The following is a 24,178-nucleotide window of genomic DNA, read 5'->3' on the forward strand; positions in this document are numbered from 1 at the left end:
TTATCTTTCAAATAAACTTATGTTAAACTTGACTACTTTGTTTGTTGCTAAACCCATTATTTAAAAGTTTTCCAAACACCCTCTGAAAAATTACTTTAAAAAGTATTATTGCTATGTATGCTAAGAAAAGTAAAGTCAATCCTCTACTGTGTTGTTGCTAGCTTAGCTGAAGGAAAGGGTAAAAAAATAAAGAAAATCAAAGTTTGTAATACAAATATATTACCATAAGATACATTGAATACAGCAATTTTCTCTTTACCATTTTGACAAGTATTTTAAGTTCTCCATCACAGCTTCGGTAATGTTTGCTGCACAAAAGCGGCGTACCTCACTGTCTATCCACGGCATCATTGATGTCCTGAGTGCAGTCCGTTCATACCAAAAATCTTGAGTCTCTGCAGGCAACCTCCTTTCATTCAAGTCAGAAAGTAAACGTGGCAAATCACTTGTAATGTGTCGAACGAGTTGTTTATCCAAAGTCATTGAAGTCAAGTCATTTGTAGTGTTTGAAGAAAGCAAGGCCATTACCTTATAGTGTTTGGTAAAATATCGTGTGTAACGAGAGATCAGAAACTGCACAGTTGGGTTTATTTCAAGTAGGATATTAAAGTAGCTTTCAAGGGATGGGAACAAGCGTTTTAAAGAAATCCATCCATCATTTTGTAGAACCACTCTGGGAGTCTGTCGAATAATATCAGATTCACTAGAAGCTCTCGAAAGCGTAACAGAATTCAAATTGTGATTAACTGGCTTATTTCTCAGACGATAGTTACAAAATGATACTAATCCATTTGGTCTGGGTTCCAATATGACTGTATGTAGATAGAATGGATTGAATGGAGTTTCATTGGAGTAAAAGTTGTTGACAGAGTGGTGAACTGTAGAGCTTTGCAGACTTAAAAGATCTTCAAATGTCAATTCAATTGAGGTTTCATTATTCACTAAACAAATAGAAGGAGAAAAGTCTTTAATAGAATCAAGACCAACAACCGCATGAGCCTGGCTTGCAACTTTGTAAATCTGTCTGAGTAAAAGACGTGGTTCCCATGAGTTAGACTGCTGGTTAGAACGCACAGCTGCTTTGTGTGAACTATGAGAGTGACTCACCACAGATGTTGTCATCACAGGTGTTGAAGTAGACGTCGAAGAAGAACACACGTATGACACTGGAGGTGAAGTCGATAGTGTGGTCGGCGACGTAGATAGCTTAGGTGCTGATGTATTTGATAATAGTTGTTGCGAACGTTGAGGTGGTGGTGGTGGTGGCGGCGGCGGTGGTGGCAGTTGTGATGACAGTGATGGCAAAATCGAGGCATGAAGTTTTTCTTGATGACCTTTCTGACGAAAAACCTGGCTCGACCTGGCGCGTGTGCCAGATTTTGCCGAATTGGAGTGGGCTGGTATTTTCTGTTGTACGATTGACGGCTGTTCCGGTCGATACTCTTCCACTTCCTTTGAATCGTAATCCTCATCCTCTTCCACTGCATTACCATTTTCACTGCAAACTGTTGAACACTCGCGGGTATAGTAATTCGCTTGGATCGCACTTGCACCCGCTGTTGTGTGTACAGAATCAGATACGTCTTGTAGAGTCTCACCAGTTAGAGATGCAAGAAGCTGGTCAATGTCCATAGTATTTACATCGGAGTATATTACGTTATGCACTGGGGGTATAGGAGGAGCTTTAGTACGTTTGCGTTTCACTCGCGATAGATCTTTACGTGGAACTGGTGCTGACCGCTTCACTGACGCGTTCATACTGACTGAACCAGCAAACCAGTTCTAGGTTTTATATGCAGTGTATTTGCAGGTCTGGACAGGTCTTAGTACGATCATTGACCTTACGAGGCGGATGCTGAGCGCCAAGGACAAATCCATTGAACCTCTAGGATCTCTTTCTTTTTTGCGATTACATAACGTTGTTGTATAAAGAAGGCTTTGACAACAAGTCTAGACAGGTTTCCATTTATTTATACATGCTAGAAATTTTAAGAGATAGATAATCCTGTTGTCGTAAGTAATGCAGTGAGCTTTCTATCAATAGTTGCAAAAAATTTTAAAGTTTCGGCATCTGATTTATCCAACGTGTTTAGCCTTTCATCAATGGTCCTTAATAATTTTGATGTTTTCTCATCTGATTCTTGCAGCTTCTTTACCTCTCCATCTAAGGATACTAGCGATTTAGATTGTTTCCCGTCTGAATCATGTAGCTTCTTGAATCTTTTATCCAAAGACATCAAAGATGTAGAAACTTTCTCATCCGAGTCTTGTAGCTTATTGAGCTTATCACCCAAAGATACTAAAGATGCAGACGTTTTCTCATCTGATTCAAACAGCTTTTTGACATTTCTATCCAAAGATAACAAATGTGTAGACGTTTTCTCATCCGAGTCTTTCAGCTTCTTGAGCTTATCATCCAAAGATAATAAAGATGCAGACGTTTTCTCGTCTGATTCAACTAGCTTTATTAGTTTGTTATCCAAGGAAGCAATTAATTGTGATGATTTCCCATCTGATTCTTCTAAGTTGTTTAGTCTATCGTGATAGGATAACTGATTCTCCTTTATGTCTTTTAGCTCGGTCTTGATAGAACCCTCTATGGAGACTATTGATTGTTTTACATCCTTAACTGCTTGCTGGGCCTCTTTGAGGCTAACAACAAAGGTCTTTAACTTTCCTTCCACCTCATTCAAATCGTCTTTGTTCACATAGAAACGATTTAAATAGCCTTTAGACACCTTTTGTCGTGATACGTCAGGTTCCACTGCAGCTCTAAACCTCTTTGATCCATCTTCACTTATCACATATGCATCATCTTCGTCATCAGATAAGTGATGCTTCTGTTCTTGATACAAAGCATGTCCAAACTTATCTATAATGTGTCTTCTAATCATAGCTTGTACAATATATGTTTACAATAACAAGATCTAATCCAGAATGATGGGAGAAACAGGTTAATATACTATTTAAGCCCACGAGTTGTAGCGTGAGGGAAACCCAAGCCATTTGACATAAATCTTGTTTCCTTTGCGCTTTATAACCTTTTCAACCAAATACGTATCTGGGTAATTTGTCTTTTGTAATTCTGGTTCGTAAAATGTCCCTTTGATAATGTCCCCTTCTTCATCTTGCAGGTAGTACACTGGTGGGACAGATTTTCGCACTCGTATGATTTTAAATAATTCAGTACTCCAGTTTGGGGTGTAACCTTTTTCAAACAAAGTTTTATACTTAGAAACCCTGACTTTATCATTGACTCTTAGCTTTGGAATCCCTTGTACCTTGTTTTGATTTAATTTCCTCACCAATGCCCTCTCGTGAAACGATGTAACATCTCGTGGTCTCATGCCTGTTGTCCGATGTAGCCTTGAATTGTACATGGAAATTAAACGAGGAAGCATGTCTAGCCACCTATAATCTCCCTGTACAGCAAATTCCTTATACATCCAATTTTTAATCGTTTTATTCAGCCTTTCTACCACAGAGGCCTTCAAATGGGTGAATGTACTGAAATGATTTATCGCAAAACGTTGCATTAAGGATTTAAATTCTTTATTATAAAAATCTGTACCAAGATCACTTTGAATGTTTTGTGGTATTCTTCCGCTATTTTTCAAAACATTTTCCATAGCTGAGGCCACTGTCTTCCCTTTTTTGTTGTCTAAAGGAACCGCCCATGCATACTTTGAAAGAACATCAATTATCATTAGGATATACTTTTTCCCTTTATTCGCTTTTGAGTAAGGTATCATTTCTATCAAGTCGACTTGCCACAAATCGTCAATACCTCGAACAAAAACCTTTCTTCTGACAAAGTTTTTCCTAGCTGGTTTGTGTAACTCATTAACAATACCTCTCTTGGCAGCATCTGCTTGACTTGACATTGTCTTCTTTCTTTTATTCATAATGCCTTTATTACCTATGAACACTTAAGCGATAATTCCGTTTAGTTGAAGCAACTCTATAATATAGTCTATTTCTTCGCTATGAGCGTTGTGACCGGCTTCTTGTGACAAAACCAAGGTTTTAAGTCGCTTCACCAGTAAATTCACATCAGATGTGTACCTGTCCACGTTTTCAACAGTTATACCACTTCCACTAGCGTGTTCCGGTGTGGTCATGCCTTGCTTTGGTGGAAAAAGTACCGATATTACGCTTAAGTACTTTTTGCCCCTATTTGCATTTACCGGTTTTTCAGCAGAATACATCTGTCGGTGTGCATTGGTGTCTTGAAGGATCTTTTTATACACTTTCAAATCCTGCCTTTCTACTATATCCTTATCGGGAACCTGCATGAATAGTAATTCAAGGAGTCCTGGAGTTGTTTCAAAGCTGTGATTCCTTACCTGTATCTTTGAATTTGTAATTTTTATTCTAGAATCACCAATTGTCGTATTACCCCTTCCATCAAGTCGAACACCATAAGTCGTGTCCATTTTATCTTTTGTTTGAGGATTGGAAAGCCTTTTTAAATACGTATCCAGCTGATTGGGTTTAATGGTTTGAGTAGACACATCTAAGGACTTATTGAAGTCATCCTCCTTTTCTTCATCTTGTACAAAAGTTCTATCCATAGTTGTACTCTGATCATCTTTTTTAACCACAAAGTCTAGTTCTTCTTTTTTAACAGGTTTATAATAGTACTGCTGTTCCTTCAAACGTCTCTCTACTGTCTCTTGCAGAGGTTTGACTATGGGTTTAGCTTGCACTTCTAACAACCTCTCAACATAATCAGCATTATGCTTCAATTGTTGAAACTTTTTACGCACAGCATTTGTTAGTCTAAGTAGTTCATTTTTTACTATATGTTCGTGCTTGTTAGCACTGTCTTGGTTCCGCTCCTTCAAGTTTGGTATTGGATATTTCTTCACTATACGTCGGATTACTCGTTTCGCTCTTAGCTTTCTTTTCTTGGGAGCTCTAAGAGTCATCGGAGCACTGCCATACTTCTCCATCCTCTCACTGTCACTCTGATTAACGTTTAGTGTATTAATGCTGAAAGGAGCCCTTTATATATCGACTATATAGGTATCAAGACCTAAACGGTAACGACCTTTGTTGATTTCAGAATCTTTATCTATGGTTACAAATCCATACTTGTGTTTGTTCCAACAGGTGTGACACAAACACTTAAATTGATCAAAAGTCATATCGCTATTAACATGATCATTGTATACATGTCTTAGATTTAAGTCATCCTGCTTGAAAAGAATTATTAAATTGGCGTTATCTCTAAGGAGATGTTTAGGGAGCCGCGTGTACGTCTGGATCAAGTAGAACGTATCTACATCTCTATGTCTTCCCATGCTGAAGTATGCTTTCATATTGTCTTGTTTATCACAGGCCACATCATCAAATATCATTATTGAGTCCTTTTTAGCTTCATCAGGATTGGGAACATCTTCACTGTTGGTAAATGAAAAATAACCAATACATGACAGGTTTTGCATTATTTGTTCAAGCATCTTGTATTTAGGTTGCAGCAATGATTTACTAAACACATATACATTAGCATACTTTAATCCCTTTGGTTCAGTCAAAAGGCTAAACATCAAATTTGTTTTTCCACAGTTAGATGGACCACAAATGATGCCTCGAATGGATTGAGGAAGGAGTTCACTATGTTTTTTCACTTCTTTGGATTTAATTCCATCCGAAGTGGATTGAATGAGTTTTTCCACAGCATTGTCCACAACAAAAGTGTCACGGTGCTTTTTAAATTTCATCTTCACACACTGGGGGACAAAAGTGAAATGAAGAATCGTATATAAGGTGTTCATATTTGTAAGACCTGCTCAGTATGCGTAGGATCACTAGAGGATGTGGTCTGCTTAATCGTGCTATAAACTCTCTTCCGCTAGAACTTCACCTGCCTGGAGGATACCAATTTTGTGGACCTGGTACAAGATTGAAGGAAAGGTTGGAAAAGAAGGATCAAGGAATCAACCTATTGGATCAAGCTTGTAAACAACACGATATTGCCTATAGTAAGAGCAAAGATCTTTCATCTCGACACACTGCTGACAGAGTATTAGCAAACGAGGCGTGGGCAAGGTTCAAAACAAAAGGTGTTCCTATTGGTGAGAGGCTCGCTTCCTGGGCTGTTGCAAGCGCAATGAACGCGAAATTGAAGCTTGGTGCCGGAACAACCGAAGGCAGGAGGAGGAGGAGACGGCAGACTAGGCGAAGAAATCGAGGGAGGTTAGGTAGGGGATCGTTAGCCAAAGGAGGCACAGCAAGAGGTGGAAGTGCGCTAAAACGAAAAAGAAAAGGCACCACTAGAAAGTACAGCAGAAGACTTAAACCTTTTACTTTTTCCGATGTATTACGACAAGCAAGGACGGCTGTGCGGGGATCAGGAATGCATCTTGTTGGCAGAGGTGGAATATTAAACAGAGGGAGTAGAAAACACATAACAAAGGCAGCATCATCAGCGTTGAACGCCATCAGATCTATGAAGAGAGGGAGGCGTAGTGCGTTCAGTCATTTACGACGTAGATCACGGATTCTATCACTTCCCAAGTCAGGAGGTGTGCTACCATTGCTGCCAATCTTTGCAGGGCTTAGTGCATTGGGAAGTCTGACAGGTGGGGCTGCTGGTGTGGCCAAAGCAGTGCTTGAAGCTAGAGATGCCAAAAAACGGCTGAGCGAGATGCAAAGACATAACGAAACTATGGAGGCAGTAGCTTTGCGACATGGCAAGGGCCTGTACTTTAGACCATATAAGAAAGGACTTGGTATTTACATGGCACCTTATCAGAAGCAGCCAAAAAACTTATAGATATTTTGCCCAGAAGGGCAATGTATGATTTTGAGTTAACACGTTGGGCCAGGAAGCTTAAAATCCCCCATTTTAGAGGAGTGTTTATGCGTGACAACCTTCCTAAAAGTCCATGGAGGAACGAGTCTGCAATAGTCAACTTGGACAATACCAATGGTAGTGGTACTCATTGGGTATGCTACAAGAAGAGTGGAGACTACGTGAGGTACTTTGACAGCTACGGGGATTTGATACCTCCACTGGAACTTCAGAAGTATTTAAATGGGAAATACGTATCTTACAACCGAACCGCTTATCAGGATGTCAACACTTACTCTGAGATCTGTGGGCATCTGTGTTTGTATTTTTTAACCTCAATTTAAATGATATTACAGTGTACACATATATATATATTTGTTGTTATCATTTCCACCCTTTAGTCATGTCTCAGACGTTCATGCTTTCAGGTAGAACTTCTACTCTTTCAGTAGACTACTTTCCTCCCATCGAACTTGAAGGTGGTTATGATTATGAAGTTGGTTTGCTTAGCTTCGAGTCTTATAACTCCATACCAAATGTCGACGAAACAAACAACCAGTTTCATTTTGATAATGGAAAGATTATTAAAATACCTACTGGTACATATGAAGTAATGGATATTGAACGTTTCATACAGGATAAGCTAAAGATGTTGGCTACACAGGAAAAGAAGTACTTTTTTCGCTTGGGAACAAACAACAATACATTGCAAACTACTCTGAAATGTAACGCTCAGGTGGATTTCTCTCAACCCAACTCTATTGGCAGCCTCCTGGGTTTCGATTCTGAGGTCATAGGACCTGGAAATGAGCACTACTCGAAGAATGTTGTGGATATTTTTAAGACAAACACGATTAGAGTTGAATGCAGCATAGCGGGCGGGTCTTTCGTTAATAATAAGCAAAGTCATACAATCCATCAGTTTTTCCCAGCAGTACCACCAGGATATAAGCTTGTTGAAATACCCAGTACAATCATTTACCTTCCAATCACCACGAGGGCAATAAGTAACATAACACTACGGATTGTAGACCAGGACGATAGGTTGGTGAATTTTAGAGGAGAACGTATTACAGTGTGTTTACACTTGAGGAAGGTCCCTAGTTGAACAGGTAGTAGGAGATGGGTTACTTATATTTTTCAAACTGTTTATCAAGACCAAGAATATCAAAGGGTCATATAGACAGAGTCAAGAAAACCCATAACTCCGACGACTATTTATTGGGTGCACACTCAACAGTACCAAGCAGTGTTTGTTTGTCACCCAAGCGACTAACACACACAAACCGAAGGTTTTTACGCTCCTTGGGCTATAAAATACTTCAATAATGGATGTACTGGATATTTTTAGTAGTGTCCCATTTGATGACACTATTTCTCACATGGAATTTCACACTCATTTCCCTTACTCTTCTACCACACTAGACAACAATGACGAGATAAGAATACCAATTCAACAACAAGATATATGCATTGTGCCTTCTATGAGTTATTTGTATGTTGAGGGAAAGCTATTGAAGTCAGACAATACAGCAACTACAAAAACAAAGTTCACTCCAAACGCATTTGCATTTTTGTTTGACGAGATACGGTATGAAATAAATGGAGTTGAAATAGATCGCATTAGGAACCCAGGTATAACTTCTACAATGAAAGGATTTGCTTCTATTGGAGAGAACTCTTTAAGAAGTTTAGGGAACTCTGGCTGGCCAACCGAGGTGAATAAGTTGTCTTCCACTTTGGAAAGTCATGTGACTGACACTGATGGAAATTTTAGTTTTTGCATACCGCTAAGTAGGCTTCTGGGGTTCGCAGAAGATTATAGAAAGGTTATTGTCAACTGCCGTCATGAGCTTGTTCTACTGAGGTCGGCCGGGGACAAAAATGCAGTTTTGTGGACCTCAAGTGGTGCTACTGACACAACTCCTGAAGATATTAAAGTTAAACTAGAGAAACTATGCTGGAGGGTTCCCTACGTTTCTTTGAGTGATAGACAAAGAATTGCATTGCTTAGACATTTGGAAAGGGGAACGAGTGTTCCTGTAGAGTATCGAAGCTGGGAACTCTATGAGTATCCCTCTTTGCCACAATCAAACAAACAATCTTGGTCAGTAAAGACAGCATCACAGCTAGAGAAGCCAAGATACGTCATAGTGGCTTTCCAGGAGAATCGCAAAAACAACATGAAAAAGTCTGCCGCATGCTTTGATCACTGCAAGATATCAAACATAAAACTTCATTTAAACTCTATTAACTATCCTTATGATGATTTAAAACTAGACATTGCAAAGAACCACTACGCTATACTCTACGACATGTATACCCGTTTTCAGGAGTCGTATTACAATGTTCCATCACAACCACTTTTGGACGTTAAAAATTTCATTTCTTATGCACCACTAATCGTAATTGACTGTTCTAAGCAAAACGAATCCCTTAGGTCAGCCCCTGTTGATATTCGTTTAGAATTTGAGGCCAGCGAAGCTTTCCCTCCAGGGACTGCTGCTTATTGTTTGATAATTCACGACAAGTCATTCAGCTATGAGCCAGCCACTAACCTGGTTCATCGGATAATGTGATTCATGCAGAAAGTGTTGGAATTTGGGGTGGGGATAGGCTATAAAGCCCGCTCTTGTCGGTTTGGTTTCTCAGTCTCAACTTGAATTTCGTTGGAGTTAGAACTTTCAGTCATGATTAAACAGGCCATCATAGATTTTAGTGCTTTTATTGGAGAGGATAAGACAGTGGTTATCAAGGAATTGAGCATATTGGACTTGGATTCAAGATGTGTACAACATTGGATTTTCTCACCACCTAAGGATGGATCCAGATCTACTTTTCCAAGCACACAACATGATTGCGGAGGGTGGCACAGTTCACAGTTTGACAATCATAACAGGTGGTTGAGTAAACACTATCACGGCCTCGGATTCGGAACAGGAAACGTTGAATATAGCTCTCTCACGTCATCTCTGAGAGACATTTGCTGCAATGTAAACCTATTGTATGCTGCTTCAACTGAAAAGGCAAAGGTTTTGGAAAAGTTGCTAGAGAACAGAAGAGTTGTGTTCAGTCTTGAGCTACTTGGAGGCCCCCCTCTATCGAGCGATTTTCTACTACTTCCTCCCGTTGAAGAACTATCCAAACAAAAGAATCAGTGTTTGTTTCATCATTTACATGCTCCAGGATTTTATTGTTCACAAACCAATGTACACAAACTAGCTGATTGGTGTTTGAAAAACCCAGCTATGCTAGACATGAACAACCCTGAAGTGAGAGTAAAGACCTTTGACGAATGGAAACTTAAAACTCCTTCTGCTAAGCAGCTTGCTGATGAAGGCTTTGTCAAAATGGCTGCTATGAAGGACACCACTAAATGCGTTTATTGTGGAGTTAATCTTTTCAAGTGGGAAGAAGGTGATGACGCAATAGAAGATCATCGCTACAACTCACCGTTTTGCTCCTATCTTCGCTTCAAGGAACAGACAACAGACAAGGGCAGCACCAAGAATATAGTCTACTGCGAGGACGGATCAGATGCATTGGGCCAGGATGTCACTGGGAGATATACATTGTCTCTGGAAGTCACTCATGATGATCTTCTAAATATGTGTAAGGCTTGAAATGTATTCAACTTCATATTTTGAATAAACAAATCTTTATTATTTACCAATGTTGTTTTTTACTAAGCTTAACCTATATATAAACTTACCATCTTTCATTATCATCCAGATACACAGCTACTCTTATTGACTTAAGTCATAACAGGTTGCTCATGTCTCAGTTTTACAAATGTGAAAAGGTAGTTACCTTTTCTAATCCCATGAAGACAACTTTTTACTTTGCTGATAATGAAGACAGGCGCTGTACCGGCTCCATCGACAAGGAACGGTTTAAACTAAGAATTCTTCAGGTTGGAACAATTTTGCAAGACTCACTTTTATCCAAAGTATTACACATTAACACATGCCAGTTTAGTGATCACTCCAATTGTTTTATAAAATTAAATAAACTTACTACTTAATTTAACAAAGACTCATAATTTCATATCCTAGCTTTCATACACCATAAGTCTTTACCAGCAAGCACTCTGCTGGAACTAACATACAGTTTTAACCTGCACAAGTCGTCGTCGCTCGCTCGAGGACAAATCGTCCCCTGCCCACACTCGTATACTCATTCCCAACATCGCTGTCACTTTTATTCGCCGGAGAAAAAATCAGGCAACCCTATCTACTCGTACCAAAAAGAGCCACTTTCGATCCTAGTGATGAAAAACTATAATTTACAGGTGAGCCTACACAGGTAAAAATGATTTGAGGGACTAATTTTACAGCGACTCAATCCTCAGTTTAAAAACTAAGACATTTTTGTGAGCCATGATGAGGATACTATCTGGTGATGGTCAAATCAAGAAATTTCAAATCTCGAATCCAAATCCTAAAAAAATCTAATCTCGAATCTGCGAAACTTGAGTTCCAAAAATAATTACAAATAGGCTTATGATGATTAAAAAAGCAAGAATGGAATATGAAAAATTAAAAAATAAATATTACACTAACCATAAATAACTCTTTGCAATAAAAGTTGCGTAATTACTTTTGAAACACGGCAAAAATAACAGACTACTAATCGGTTACACCTTATATCCTATTAACCTAAATCGAAGGTCGGTCTGTATACTTTATTTGGACGGCAATTATTCATTATTGGTTATTTATAATTGTTGTAGGTACATTTGTTAATTTTAAATTCGTTGATCAATAGTATACTCTGTTCATAAAATGTCATAAAATGGCAATGTCACAGTACTGTATATTACGACGTCAATAACCTTTATGGTTATGCAATGTCACAGTATATGCCTTATAATTCTATGATAAAAAAAATAGATTTTTTATCCACAAATTTTGTTAATTGAAACTTGAATCCGAATCCTTTCTTAGGATTCAGAGGATTCGAGATTCCGATTCGGCACATCCCTAATACTATCCAACCCGTGGCAAAGTACGAATTTGAACACTGCCAAAGGTCTCTTCACACCGGTTTTATCACAAATGTAAGCTTTCATCATTCTTGGAAAAATCTATAAAATATAATATCTTATATATTATTGTTTGTAATAATCATTAAGGAACTATTGATTTCTTGGTCTTGTCCTGAACTCATCCTCAAGTAGTGCTGAGTCTAAATGGCCAAAGCGATGTGTAACAAAGCTACCGAGTTCTGCAATTTACCACAGTCGCTCGCTTGGACAAAAAGCACTGGCGCTGGGTTTTTAACAACTTATGTAAAACCTCTTGGTGTTTTGGTAGAGAAATTCAGACATCTAAATCATCAGATACTTAGTTTGCGGGATTTCGCTATTTTACTTGTTAACGAGCAGCACTTACCATATGACACTTATGAGCCGCTTCTACAGGTTCGGACAGTCTGATGGCCATGAGCAGATATCTGTTGAGTAGAGAGTCCAACGCTACTTGACTCACAACCTCGTCACTGAGTAGACCTTGCCACCTCACTATGTTGCCCAGCAGCTTGACTGCGCTGGCAAACTGTCGCTGGAAAAACACTGCCTGTCTTCCATCCGTGGTGCTGTGGGAAATGTGAATGTTATGACCTGTAGTTGCGTAAATTGACTATTGGATACTAAAGTAGATGACTCATATATATGGACCAGCTGTCGCAAATTTTGAGTAAGCCATGAATCTCAAGCTACAGTAGAACCCCTCATATTCGGCCTTGGTTTTACCGGTCCTCTGTTTATCCGGCCCCTTCCAGGAAGCCAATATCAAAATTTTTTCTCACAGCTTACAGACGTTTAGATACAAGCACTAGTCTTTGTGACTGCTCAAGTCATAAAATAAATTGTTCTCACTATTTATCTGTTTGTTTATACATTTATTTGCTGAGTCACTATACTCAGTTGAGCTAGTAGGCCTAACCTCTGATCAGTTGGTTGATTATTTCCAAAGTGGGTTTAGTACAGTACAGTACGAGTACATTCATTTTTGTATTTCACAAAATAGTTAAGAATGTTGAGTAGAAATGCAAGTACCATTTAAGTCCTCATGATCTTTAAGTAGGTACAATTTATTGTCCTTTTTACCTCCATTTATTATGTTTTGTTACCTGGAATCATAATATTTGTACATTAATTAGGCATACTTAATGACTTTAACCTACAAATATTTTTTTCCTTTTTACAAACATGTTTATTTTTCTAAAAATGATCCCAGAACAGAATAAAATGATACTTTTGATTGCATACATTGATTACCTTAGGTTGGTTTATCCGGCCAAATCGTTATCCGGTCAGGGGCTTGGTCCGTGGTGACCGGATATGAGGGGTTCTACTGTAACTAAACTTTGTGTGGACCCGTCTCCATGTGTTTCTTGGGATAATTGAACTTAAGTATACAATTTACCCAATCTAAATTCTATTTATTATCTTAAAACCCTAACTTACTGCAGACCCTCACATTCTTTGAATCGGTCACAAAATATTTGATATTGGTGAGAGCAAAATATTATTTTCTATAATGATATGAAAATTGTCAATGCAAAATTACAACAGTTACAGAAAGTCTGGTTTATTGACCAGACAGAATATTTTTAAGAGATGAATCACGTTATCAGCATTTTTTATCACTTTGCAAGGTCAAAGGTGTTGTAGCCAAAATTATCACATTAAAAACCATTGATAGTGGTAATTATCTTTTTAATTGGTTAATTTTTTGTTGAAAAAGTTGATAAAACCTAGAGAAAAGTAGGTTTGCTTACATCAGTCTGAAAAATCTAAAAACAGTCAAGTGAAGATATTTGATTTTGAAATTATTTAGGCCTAGCATTACAATCCAAATCCACATCATCATACACAAATAATCTTAAATAATTGAACAAAATAAATGCTTAATACAGTAGACTCTTGATTTTTCAAAATTGGTGAGCCAAGTAAGTCAATTTGAATTATCAAGAGTTCGATTAATCGGGAAAAAATAAACCCGATATAATGCTAATATAATTTAATAAATATAATTTTTTCTAGATTCCTTTCAATCTGACTATAAAAACAAAAAAATTTTGGGTTTTATTTTATGTGTTAGTGATGTTGAGCTCTAGTGCCAATATAATTTATCCCCGCCCTAAATTGGTAAATTTTATGATTTGTGCTTTACTGTTTGGTTAAAGAACCAGAGGTTAGGATATTTGTACAATCAGATTGTTTTATTCTGTTGGTTTTCTATTTTTAAATAACAGAAATAACAATAAACATAAGCATAAATAAAAAACACGCCCCTACAGGCACCAGACGGACATTAGAAATTGTCTTCAGCTGCATAAAGATTACAAATCTACTACTATATTAAACCCTAGATGGGTATCACACGTAAATTTAACGTAGGGCGAGTAATGTTTAGCGTCCCAACACCCACCCCCTCAACCACGCAACCCTCCTTCCAGCAGTGCTCTCAGCAGTCAGTTGCCATGTTATGGCTGCCTTGGTTGGGTCGTTGTGTGTTTCTTTATGTCCTTGCTAGGCGGTTTCTTGGAGCGCATGTACGTCAAATTTACGTGTCAATACCCTAGTGTATGGTAAAATGGCTGGCATTTTGTCAAATTTACGTATTGATACCCTTAGCACCATACTGTATGACTAAACCTTTCTGGTTAATCTGGATTTTTTACTATCCATGAGGGAATGTCCACAATAAGTTACTTGATCCTATACTTACGCCTTGGGGTATATGGGGATGAAGACGTCGTTGTCCACAGCATCCTTCAACTTGTCCACGATGTTGTTGACCAGCTGAGTGAGTGACTTGCTGTTAGGACCCAGAGTGGGATAGTCCTGCAGTAGCTTGGTCACCACATTGACCAATGACAGGCTCTGTGATCTGGACATAGGGTCCCACTGGGCCGACACTAACTCTGCCAACATAATGTTTAATTAGCATTGCAGTAGTCTAGATTTTGCAACCTAAACATGCAGGTAAGGTTAAGCCAAAGGTCCGATTAACTGTCTAAGTAGCCAAGTAGTGATAGAGCTTGGCCTCAAATCTTTAAGTCACTGTTCAAATTCAAAAACTTCTGGGACTTGAAGGGCTTTTGGATGTTTAGAATATTTTACTGCCTTCTTATTTTATTTATGATTGTTATTTGTTTGGTTGAGAATCTCTATTGTAATTGTATAAATAGCCTTCTTTTTATGGTAGAAATAAGTTAGAAATTAGTTTTAAGTTATAATAATGAATCACTTTTCGACACTGTTCAATGTACTGTAAATATGTACTAAAAGAATAAAGATTGTTTGAAATGAAATGAAATGCAAGATTGTTTTGGACCTCGATGCCATTTGTCATTCGGCTACTAATTCACGACGTTATATAGGCTAATAGTAAATTTTAGATAACAAGACCAGGACTGTTCTCGTAAATGAAAGTTTGAAAAATGACAATTTTATCATTTACAAAATGAACACGGAAAATGAAAAAAAAAACTCTTCTAAAAACATGTCCATAAATGGCTCAAAATAATAAACTCGATGTTTACAAAATCATTCAAGGTTTAAAAATTGTTTTCTTGTCAAACCCAGAATTTCATTTTTTTTCAAGGTACGACAATGATATGACAAATGACAAATAACGTTTAAACTGTCAACAAGGTAAAACACCACAGCTAAAACTTAAAAATTTAAATAGGTAATCATCCTTTCAGTCACATGTCTTTGTTTGCACTGTGGTAAAAAAGTGGTTCCCTATTAAAAGTACAGTAAAGGACCTAACTCCCCTATTCGAAATGATATTTTTGAGGAGAAGAACTTGTCTAAGAAATTTAATCTTAGGGGAGTAAAGGAATGAAAGAAACTAATTAGGCCTAATCTAAATATAGATACAATTAAATAAATATTTACAAAATAAACTTAACATTTTGCCACTGTTCACGATTTTGTAAGAGTGGAATGAAGACTGACCTTTTGGTCAGCACAGTACCAATTATTCTTTGTGCAGCCAAAAAAATCAAAGTAAAACTTAGGATTGGTAAACTTTACTTCTAACACGCTCACTAACTATGGTAGATATACTTACGATCAAGTTTAGGAATGATTACTTTCTCCACTATTTTTGGCACAAGTTCAACATCTGGGTCTGCTTTCAAAATGTCTTCCGTTTCATTTCCTTGAATGCCATAAAATAATAACCTCTGGTTCCATCCTGTTCTTTCTAAATCCATTTCACCCTGGGGAAAAACAAATTGTACTAATTAAAAGATATACATAAATAGACAAACTTATACTTCTAGTATTAAAAACATACAAATTAAAATATTTATTTGTACATTAAAAGTAAAAAAGGAGAGTACTTTGAGTGTAGAAAAATATAAAATGTTTGCAAAGATCCCTTAAACACAACTTAGCAAACCATTCCCGAAAATGAACTTCAAACAAAGAGCTTCCGTCTTCTCTGTAAGTAAGTTCCTATGGTAGGGAGTTAGGCTTATTTAGTCTGCTGATATTATTTATAAGTCCATCCCTTAAAAACTCCAGAATTAACATAAACCCTTTCCTTGCCTACCTGGCTTAATGGAGACCACAATAATATTTGTAGTCTTATCAGAGGTCCCAGAGCTTTCGCCAGACACAGATGTACATAAGCCTCCACATAGGCATCTCTATCTGTTCTCTTCCACAAGGCAAAACGTTGCAACACTCCGTGAACTGTTGAAAATTCATCCAAAGCATCTTCGAACATGTGTCTAGCTTCAGTTTGAACTTGCTCTGCAACGAAAATCCATTATTATCACAGCAGTTGTGTTAATACTTTTACCTACGACAGTTTTTTAAAGTAGCGGTTTCAGTTCAGTTCTCAGAATTGACAAGATTCACTTAACACTAACAGTATTGTTGTTTTACTTAACAACACAGGTAACGGACCAAAAAGGTTGAAGGATTGAGAGACATGTAAAATTGTGTTCAACTAATCAGCTGTTTTGACCAATTTAATTGTCAATGAGCAGTGCAATTAGTGTTTGGTTCAATGGTTTGTTGCATCACTGTCAGTGGCACTGAGAGGTTATGAACAAAAACATAACCTCTCCTAGAAGCTATTAGTAGTTATTGCTAGTAATTAAAACACTGTTGTAGGTAAAGTAGTGTACGCAACTTGCGTAGATAGTCTTAATGACACTCGTAGAATTTTCTAAGGCACTCACCGAGGATCGTACCTTAAAATTTCGACTCATGTCGTTAACAATTAACATTACCTTTATGTGATCGTTGTGTAAACTACTATAATGTAGTAACTATATAGTAGTTAGTTAAAATTATATAATAGTTTGGTTAGGTTTACTCAAAGACAAACAATCAATTTTTACCACAACTCCAAATAGTACTGTAATTTAAAATCTCACAATGTAATCTAGAAAGCCACTGTTGTCAAATTCCTTTTAAGATAGTAGATATGATTGTAGTTTTCAAGGAGGACCTAGGTCTGGGACAGTATAATTTGTCCCAGTCTTTAGAAACTAAATAACAACTTTTTTTGTTTGTTTTAACAAGTCATTTGTATATCAATTGTGTTCTTTGTCACTGTAACCCTAGTACTTTGATTTTGATAGCATGTGGATTGAATTACATTTTAAATGGACTCACTAACCAACCAGCCTAATCCAACAGACTAAATAGGATTTTCCGCAGGGGATTTTGACTGGGGAAACCCCGTTTTTACGCAAATTTGTTAAATGGGCACACAAAAATTTTTCTGAAAAAAGGACTTGAGCTTTTCTCCAAGTTGCTGCAAAAAGTCAACAGTGCGATAGAAAAATTGAGTGGAAGCAGAATCGGAAAACTTTCACTAGAGTAGATTAAAAATACTCGACTCATCAGATATAAACTCTACCTCTCTGACTCCGGAACATCGCAGTCTCCATCTCCGTCACTTCGTCATCACTGCTCATTCCCTCGATGTGTTTCTGCGTTCCCTTCGCCTCACGAGCCTTCATCCGTCTAATTCTCCGCCCTTCTCGCTCGGCCGCCCGTCTTGTCTGCATCTCATCTCGTTTGGCTACTGTGTTTTCTGTCAAAGTAATATTTGTGTTAAGTATAAAAAATCTGAAAATCATACAGTTTTATTTAACTTAGTATTCAACCTACAAATAACTAACTTCAACATACAACTAATAAGTTGAATAAGTAGTTAAAAATACAAGTTTAGCACAATTCAATCTCCAAATCAAGTCTGCAGTAAAATACCCATAACTTGATTCAAAGAGATACAGGCATATTTTCAAGGAATTCGGTTAAGGATGCTACTAAATACTTGCTTCAACAAACTCAATAATTTTAGGGAATACTGCCGACATTTTTCATCATTGTTTTATAAAGTTTTAACATTTTTTACTAATCGTTACGTAATACATGTTGGCAATATCCTTTAAATAACATAAACTTACCAACACCAAAAATGAACTTCAAACAAAGATACTCATAGTAACTTTGACTTTGTTCACACAGAAGACACCGCATTAAGTAAATAATTATGGTTTACTTTACACTTATCGGACACCTCTAATATATTCTTATGTGTATTATTTCCTTTTTAGACTCTATAAAACTAAATTAAAATGACAAATCTTTTAACCTCTAGATCGCCACACTCCCCAAATTAAGGTTAAAGTAACCTGTGTTACTTTCAAATTGATGTATTGTAGTTGAACATATAACAGCTGTTTTGCGCTGCTGTTAAGTGCTTCTTCAGGTTATGTGGGTTGAAAATTCATCAGAGTGAAGTTTGCTTAAAGTTTTTAAACATGAAAATGACACAGAACACAAAAGTAGTATTTAACCGACCAATTGCTAATCGAGACACAAGCTAATGGTGACGCAAGTCATTACTTCTGACAAACTCTACCATATAAGAGTCAATCTGAAAATAACTAGTCATATAACACACGTAAATAACAAAGCTGGTAATTTGTAGATATAAATCAGATTTAAAATTGTCAATGATCTTATTAAATACCCTCTCTGGCACATTTAAAAACAATTTTTGATATTGCACCTTGACAAAGCAAGTGAATTTGCATCATGCACTAACAAACTTTAAAGAGTCTACTCAAATACTAGAATTAAATACTAGCAACTATTGGATACTGCATCAATAATCAAATATACTAGCTTTCCGATTAATTTATAAAAATTGAAAACCAAAAAAATCAATAATCTTTTTGCTAATAACTTTCAAATGATTTAATAAAAGAGGATAAACCAAATCGTACGTTTATTTATACAAGTATTAAGGTTACCGTGTGTATCATTCAAATCCAGAAACAAGCGGCGATTAAAAAAAAATCATTAGGCTTATTAGTGTTAAATGTTTGTTTTGTAATTATTATTTGTGTGCGTGTGTCAGTTATGTCAATTTTGTTTTTGCTACTATGACGATGCAATTAATGGTGAAACATGTAGGTGTCCGATTAAATATGATAAAATATCGGCTACGATCAAATTAGTATAAAAAACTAGTAAAATGGATTAGAATTTACGATATTCATAGAAATGTTAATTATTTTTCTAATCCTTACACAAAAGATAAAACAGTTAAGTTCATGGAATGATTAGATATTAAGTAAAACGTAATAATTGTTAGGTCTTGAAACAAGTAATTTCGATAAAATCATAGTTAGAGGTTGAGAATGTAAAATAGAGCACAAATAGGGCACATTAGTGGCCCAGGATAGCAGGCCTATCTGAGTGGGGAAAAGTCCAATTTAACGCAGAACTAGTGCTAGTTTGGACCTTTTCCCAGGTGCGCCTGATGTCCTCACTAAAAATCCAAAAAAGCTTAGTTTAGTTATTAACTACACAATATATCAAACAGTCTCCAAGTATTAATTGTGACATTTTGTCTAAACCCTTACTTATTGTTGTTAATTGATAGTTACATAAATCAAACTACACATATTGGTACTTTTTAGTGTAAGAGTGTAGGGCTTTAAAAGACACGTTTTTTATTGATGCATGATTATTTAAGCAGGGGTAAGTATAATTGAATCAATTTTTGTGCAATCAATAAATTATTGAGATAAATTCAAAGTTTTGTTCAAAGTTAAACATTAACAATTATGCATTTTACATAAAAAACTTAAGTATGTTTAGGAGAATAGAAATCATCTATAACTCAAATTTAGTTCTTTCCGCGACTGAGAATAGTCCAGCCAGCCTTCTTCATGACCATTTTAGGCAGAGAAGTAAAAACTACTGCATAAAAATACGATTTGTAAAAAAAAGTCTGTGACAGCTCAAAAGTCAAATCCGATTTTAAAGATTGATAAGGTGGTTAAATTTGTTATAACAGCTGCCAGCAACTAAATGAATGCAAGTCTACTGACTGGTTGCCGGAGAAAGTTCTTCCGCTTGGTCGCGCATATCTTGTCTGCGTCGGTTTATCAGGTCCATCGTCCGTTTGCGATATAGAGTCAACAACCTCTGCTCAAGGCTCGACAGTACAACAATCTGCAACAAGGAAGAAACAGTTTTTACATGTTCAAAACTGGATTCAATCAAAGACAAAATTGTTTAGACAGTGTCTCGTTACAGAAGTAGGTAAACACACCAATATGGAAGCTTGTAAGAAAGCTTTTATGGAGGTTTTATAAAATGCCTTTGACCTGTATTCCTACAGTTAATATATAAGATTTGTCATATTCTACCACTGTATACATTATTACTCTAGGAAAAGATGTATTTTCTTTCAAAACTGTTTGGCGTGTAGTGTGCTGTTTTGTGTTAAATAAAAAAATCAATATTATTATTTGTAAGTATTTATCTGTTTATTAAAACAGCAAAGCTTGAGTTGATGTAGTAAAAATTTTGCACAAAAAACTTTAAAATTTATAGAAATCCCCTTAAGAACACTTTTTTGTCAAGTTTTTGTCTATTATCGTGGTGATATACTTTATGTACTGTTTAACACGTTCACTGCGGGCCACTCACCCGTGAGTGCTCTACTTCCTCTCTGTCACACTGAACGCTCACCAGTGAGTGCCGGCATCACCTTCATTCCATTCAATTTCTGTCTGCCTTTAGCTAGGATTGGGTGCTTTAAAGTGGTGTAGGTTGGTAGTAAATTTCCTTGTAAAATCCCCTTCTGGCAAGCTTAGAAATCAACTTGTCGTCCCGTCTTTCTCCCTCCAATTGGCAATACAATAGGAGCGGCTAGTTCCAAACAGTGTTGCTATCTGTGAGTGTTTTATCAAACTATGTCGACTCTTGTCGAAACACAGCACATCACCGCATGTCATTTACTATTCGCCAGACCAAAATATTTCAAGCCAAAAGGGTTCGTTTGACGCTGCCCTGCACCCAGGCTACGCCTGCCATTGGTGGGCTGCAGCGAACGAGTTAAGGTAAAGCGCTACTTGTAAGCGAAAATGGGTACTATCCACACTGTCGATACAACCAATAATCATTTTGTAATGTATAACACAAGTTACTGAAAGGTAATATAACAATTGTTCAGAGAGATAAGGTTATACTGTATCATTTTATAAAGGGTATAATTATAAGGGTTCTGCCTAATAAAGCATTTGGCTGATCAAAGATACAAGTATGCTCGTTGGGAGTTTCAACAAATAAATTTAGCATGAACATAAACTTTGATAAACGTTTTGAATTCAAAGAATAAAAATTTTATACTTTGCAGGTTTGCTGCGAATGGGGTATTTAGTTATACAAATGTAAGTTTATGACAGTATTTTTTTATATCTTGTTATCAAATTGTGTTGGTACTTATTGAAAAAAAGAATAACATTCAATAGTCAAAGATTTGGAATTGAATTTTCTTCCACAGAACAAAATACCACTTTTTTGCATTGAGTCTACTCCAACTAAGGTCCAGTTTCAATTATACTGAAGAGATTCTAACTGCTGAAACAACAAATTGTACAAAAAACGTTTTGAACAAAATACAGAGAAGATTAAAATAGCCCCATGCACCAGACACATCAGACACTTACATGATAAAGCAATTTTGATTTCTTCAAATTTGATCTTCGGGCGTGTACGATTTTAAATTTACGGCTAAATAAATTATTTTTCACACACCAAACAAAAAGATAGGAGCTAAGCGGCGGTTATAAAGTAAACAAAATATTTATCATTTTGCAGTGGCAAACTTGAAACAATATGAGAGTAATATAATAACACTAATAAGTGTTTTTATCACATCACTAAACAAAAAGGAAGGTGAAATTGAAGCAACTAATTTGGATACACAGCATCAGGGTTCCTAACCTTTACTGCAAGTGTGTAATTTACTCAAGGTATGATTATGTAAGCTTATAAAACCCTAGAATCATCCATCGCTTCAATAATACATTGAAAGCTTTAAGTACAAAAATCCAATGAGCATGGATAGTTATTACATAGACAGATAGACCTAAAGACCATAATAAGTAATAAAATAAAACCCAAATTTATTTGAATAAAACAACAATTGATTTTATTGCCAAGAAGTACATAGCATGCCAATTAGACTTTATCTAAATTATGTTCTCTCTACAATAATGGTCTGGGAGATAGTCATCAATAACCTTACTGAAAATATAATGTTTATTGTCATTAGGGTTGTTGTCAAATGTACTAGCGGGAATGTATTTGCAATTTTCTAGTATTATAGATTAAATTTTTATTTTGGCATTGTATTAATTTGAGATTTGAGACTAGATTTTTTTAAGTGTCGGCTCTGGTTATGTATATGAAATTTCTTATTTTGACCATCGCTAGTTTGCCATACAAGGTTCTACTGCTACAGTAAGTGTCTGATAGGTTGGCTAACCCCCCGAAAGTCATAAAGGCACCCACCTTCTCGTCTAGACACTCTACCAAGTCTGTCACATACCCACGCAAGTCTTGGTAGAAGCGGAAGCGTTCGGCTAGAGTCGGCGCTTCCTTGTTTATAGCCACGCATTCCGCCTTCAACTGTGCCAGTTCGGCAGACTTTGCGTCTCGCTCTTCCACATGACGTTGATGTATCTCCCTCAACTCCTGGAGCCTGTGGCACAGACGCTGGTTTAACATTGGTCGAAAACATACAATTTAAATGGTGTTTGAAAAAAAACTCATAAATTACAATTTATGATTATTATTGTAGAACCTCCTTAATCCACAACTCTTAAGGGAAATGATGATTAACCAAAATACACAACCCCGTAAGGCATCATAGTGTGATTTAGGCAATGCAGAGAAGATTATGTACAAAGAAGAAAGGCAGTTAATCAGGGTGTCCACCAGGCCAACCAGAAAAAATTCATGAGTAATTCATGAGTAAAAAAAATGTCCAGGTAGTTCAGGTCGTACTTTTCATACTAAAATTTCCAACGTGTTTTGCGCCAACTCCCGCGATGCTGTTTTAGCGCTCTAACACAGCTCGCTATTTTCAGGGTGTCTAGTTTATTTCCATTATAAAATTCAAGACTAATTCCAGACTTTTCAAGACTAATTCCAGATTTTTCAAGACTAGTTTTTTCAACAATTAGTGGGTGTTGATACCAAAATGTATCGATTCTTGATACCAATACCAATTTTTATAGCTTTTTCTAACCAAATTTTCTAAATAGTATTACACCAACTCTTTGTCTTTGTCATAAAGCAGTATTATGATAATGTGGTGTTTTCAAGTAAAGAAATAATGCAGCAATAAAAAAAAACTAGCTAATTTGGTTTTTTTTATCATGAAATCTTCTGCGTACCGTACGTTTAGACATCATCATTGACTGCAGCGGTTACAGAAACGTGATCTTCGTCGTCCGCGATCACGGCAAAATCATGAACATTTCCCGCGGCCGGGTATACATCATCGTCGTCTCCCGCGGTCACGGAAACTTCATCGTCATCTCCCGCGGTCACGGAAACGTCATCGTCGTCGTCCGCGATCACGGCAAAATCATGAACATTTCCCGCGGCTGTGTAGACATCATCTAAGTCTCCCGCGGTCACGGAAACGTCATCGTCGTTGTGCGGGATCGCGGCAAAATCATGAACATTTCCCGCGGCTGTTTGGACATCACCGTCATCTCCCGCGGTCACGGAAACGTTATCGTCGACGTCCGCGATCACGGCAAAATCATTCGAACATTTCCAGCGGCCGTGTAGACATCATCGTCGTCTCCCGCGGTCACGGAAACGTCATCGTCGTCGTCCGCGATCGCGGCAAAATCATGTACATTTCCCGAGGCCGTGAGGACAATCATCATTGGCTTTCGCGGTTACGTAAACGGAAGACGACAATCACGGCAAAATCATAAAAATTCCCGACTTTGAAATCAAATTTAAGACTAAATCCCGACTTTTCAAGACCATTTTGAAATTCAATACTAATT

The 24,178-nt window shown here is 36.9% G+C and overlaps 1 protein-coding gene across 1 annotated transcript in view; it reads right to left on the reverse strand.

Annotated features, from left to right (window-relative positions):
* The window catches only part of LOC128991530 (PAX3- and PAX7-binding protein 1-like), a 47,304-nt gene that overhangs the window by 10,958 nt on the left and 12,168 nt on the right, over positions 1-24,178 (reverse strand). Inside the window, exons 8-14 of the mRNA XM_054414494.1 lie at positions 22,662-22,851; positions 20,189-20,312; positions 17,698-17,874; positions 16,375-16,577; positions 15,889-16,039; positions 14,536-14,731; positions 12,193-12,394 (exon numbers count right to left, since the gene is read on the reverse strand). Coding sequence (XP_054270469.1) covers positions 12,193-12,394; positions 14,536-14,731; positions 15,889-16,039; positions 16,375-16,577; positions 17,698-17,874; positions 20,189-20,312; positions 22,662-22,851 — 1,243 coding nt within the window. The remainder of the gene's footprint in view (positions 1-12,192; positions 12,395-14,535; positions 14,732-15,888; positions 16,040-16,374; positions 16,578-17,697; positions 17,875-20,188; positions 20,313-22,661; positions 22,852-24,178) is intronic.

Source organism: Macrosteles quadrilineatus, unplaced genomic scaffold (genome assembly GCF_028750875.1).
Source record: "Macrosteles quadrilineatus isolate MER2022 unplaced genomic scaffold, UCM_ALF_1.0 Scaffold_4__1_contigs__length_99947679, whole genome shotgun sequence".
In the NCBI taxonomy this organism is placed as follows: Eukaryota; Metazoa; Arthropoda; class Insecta; order Hemiptera; family Cicadellidae; genus Macrosteles; species Macrosteles quadrilineatus.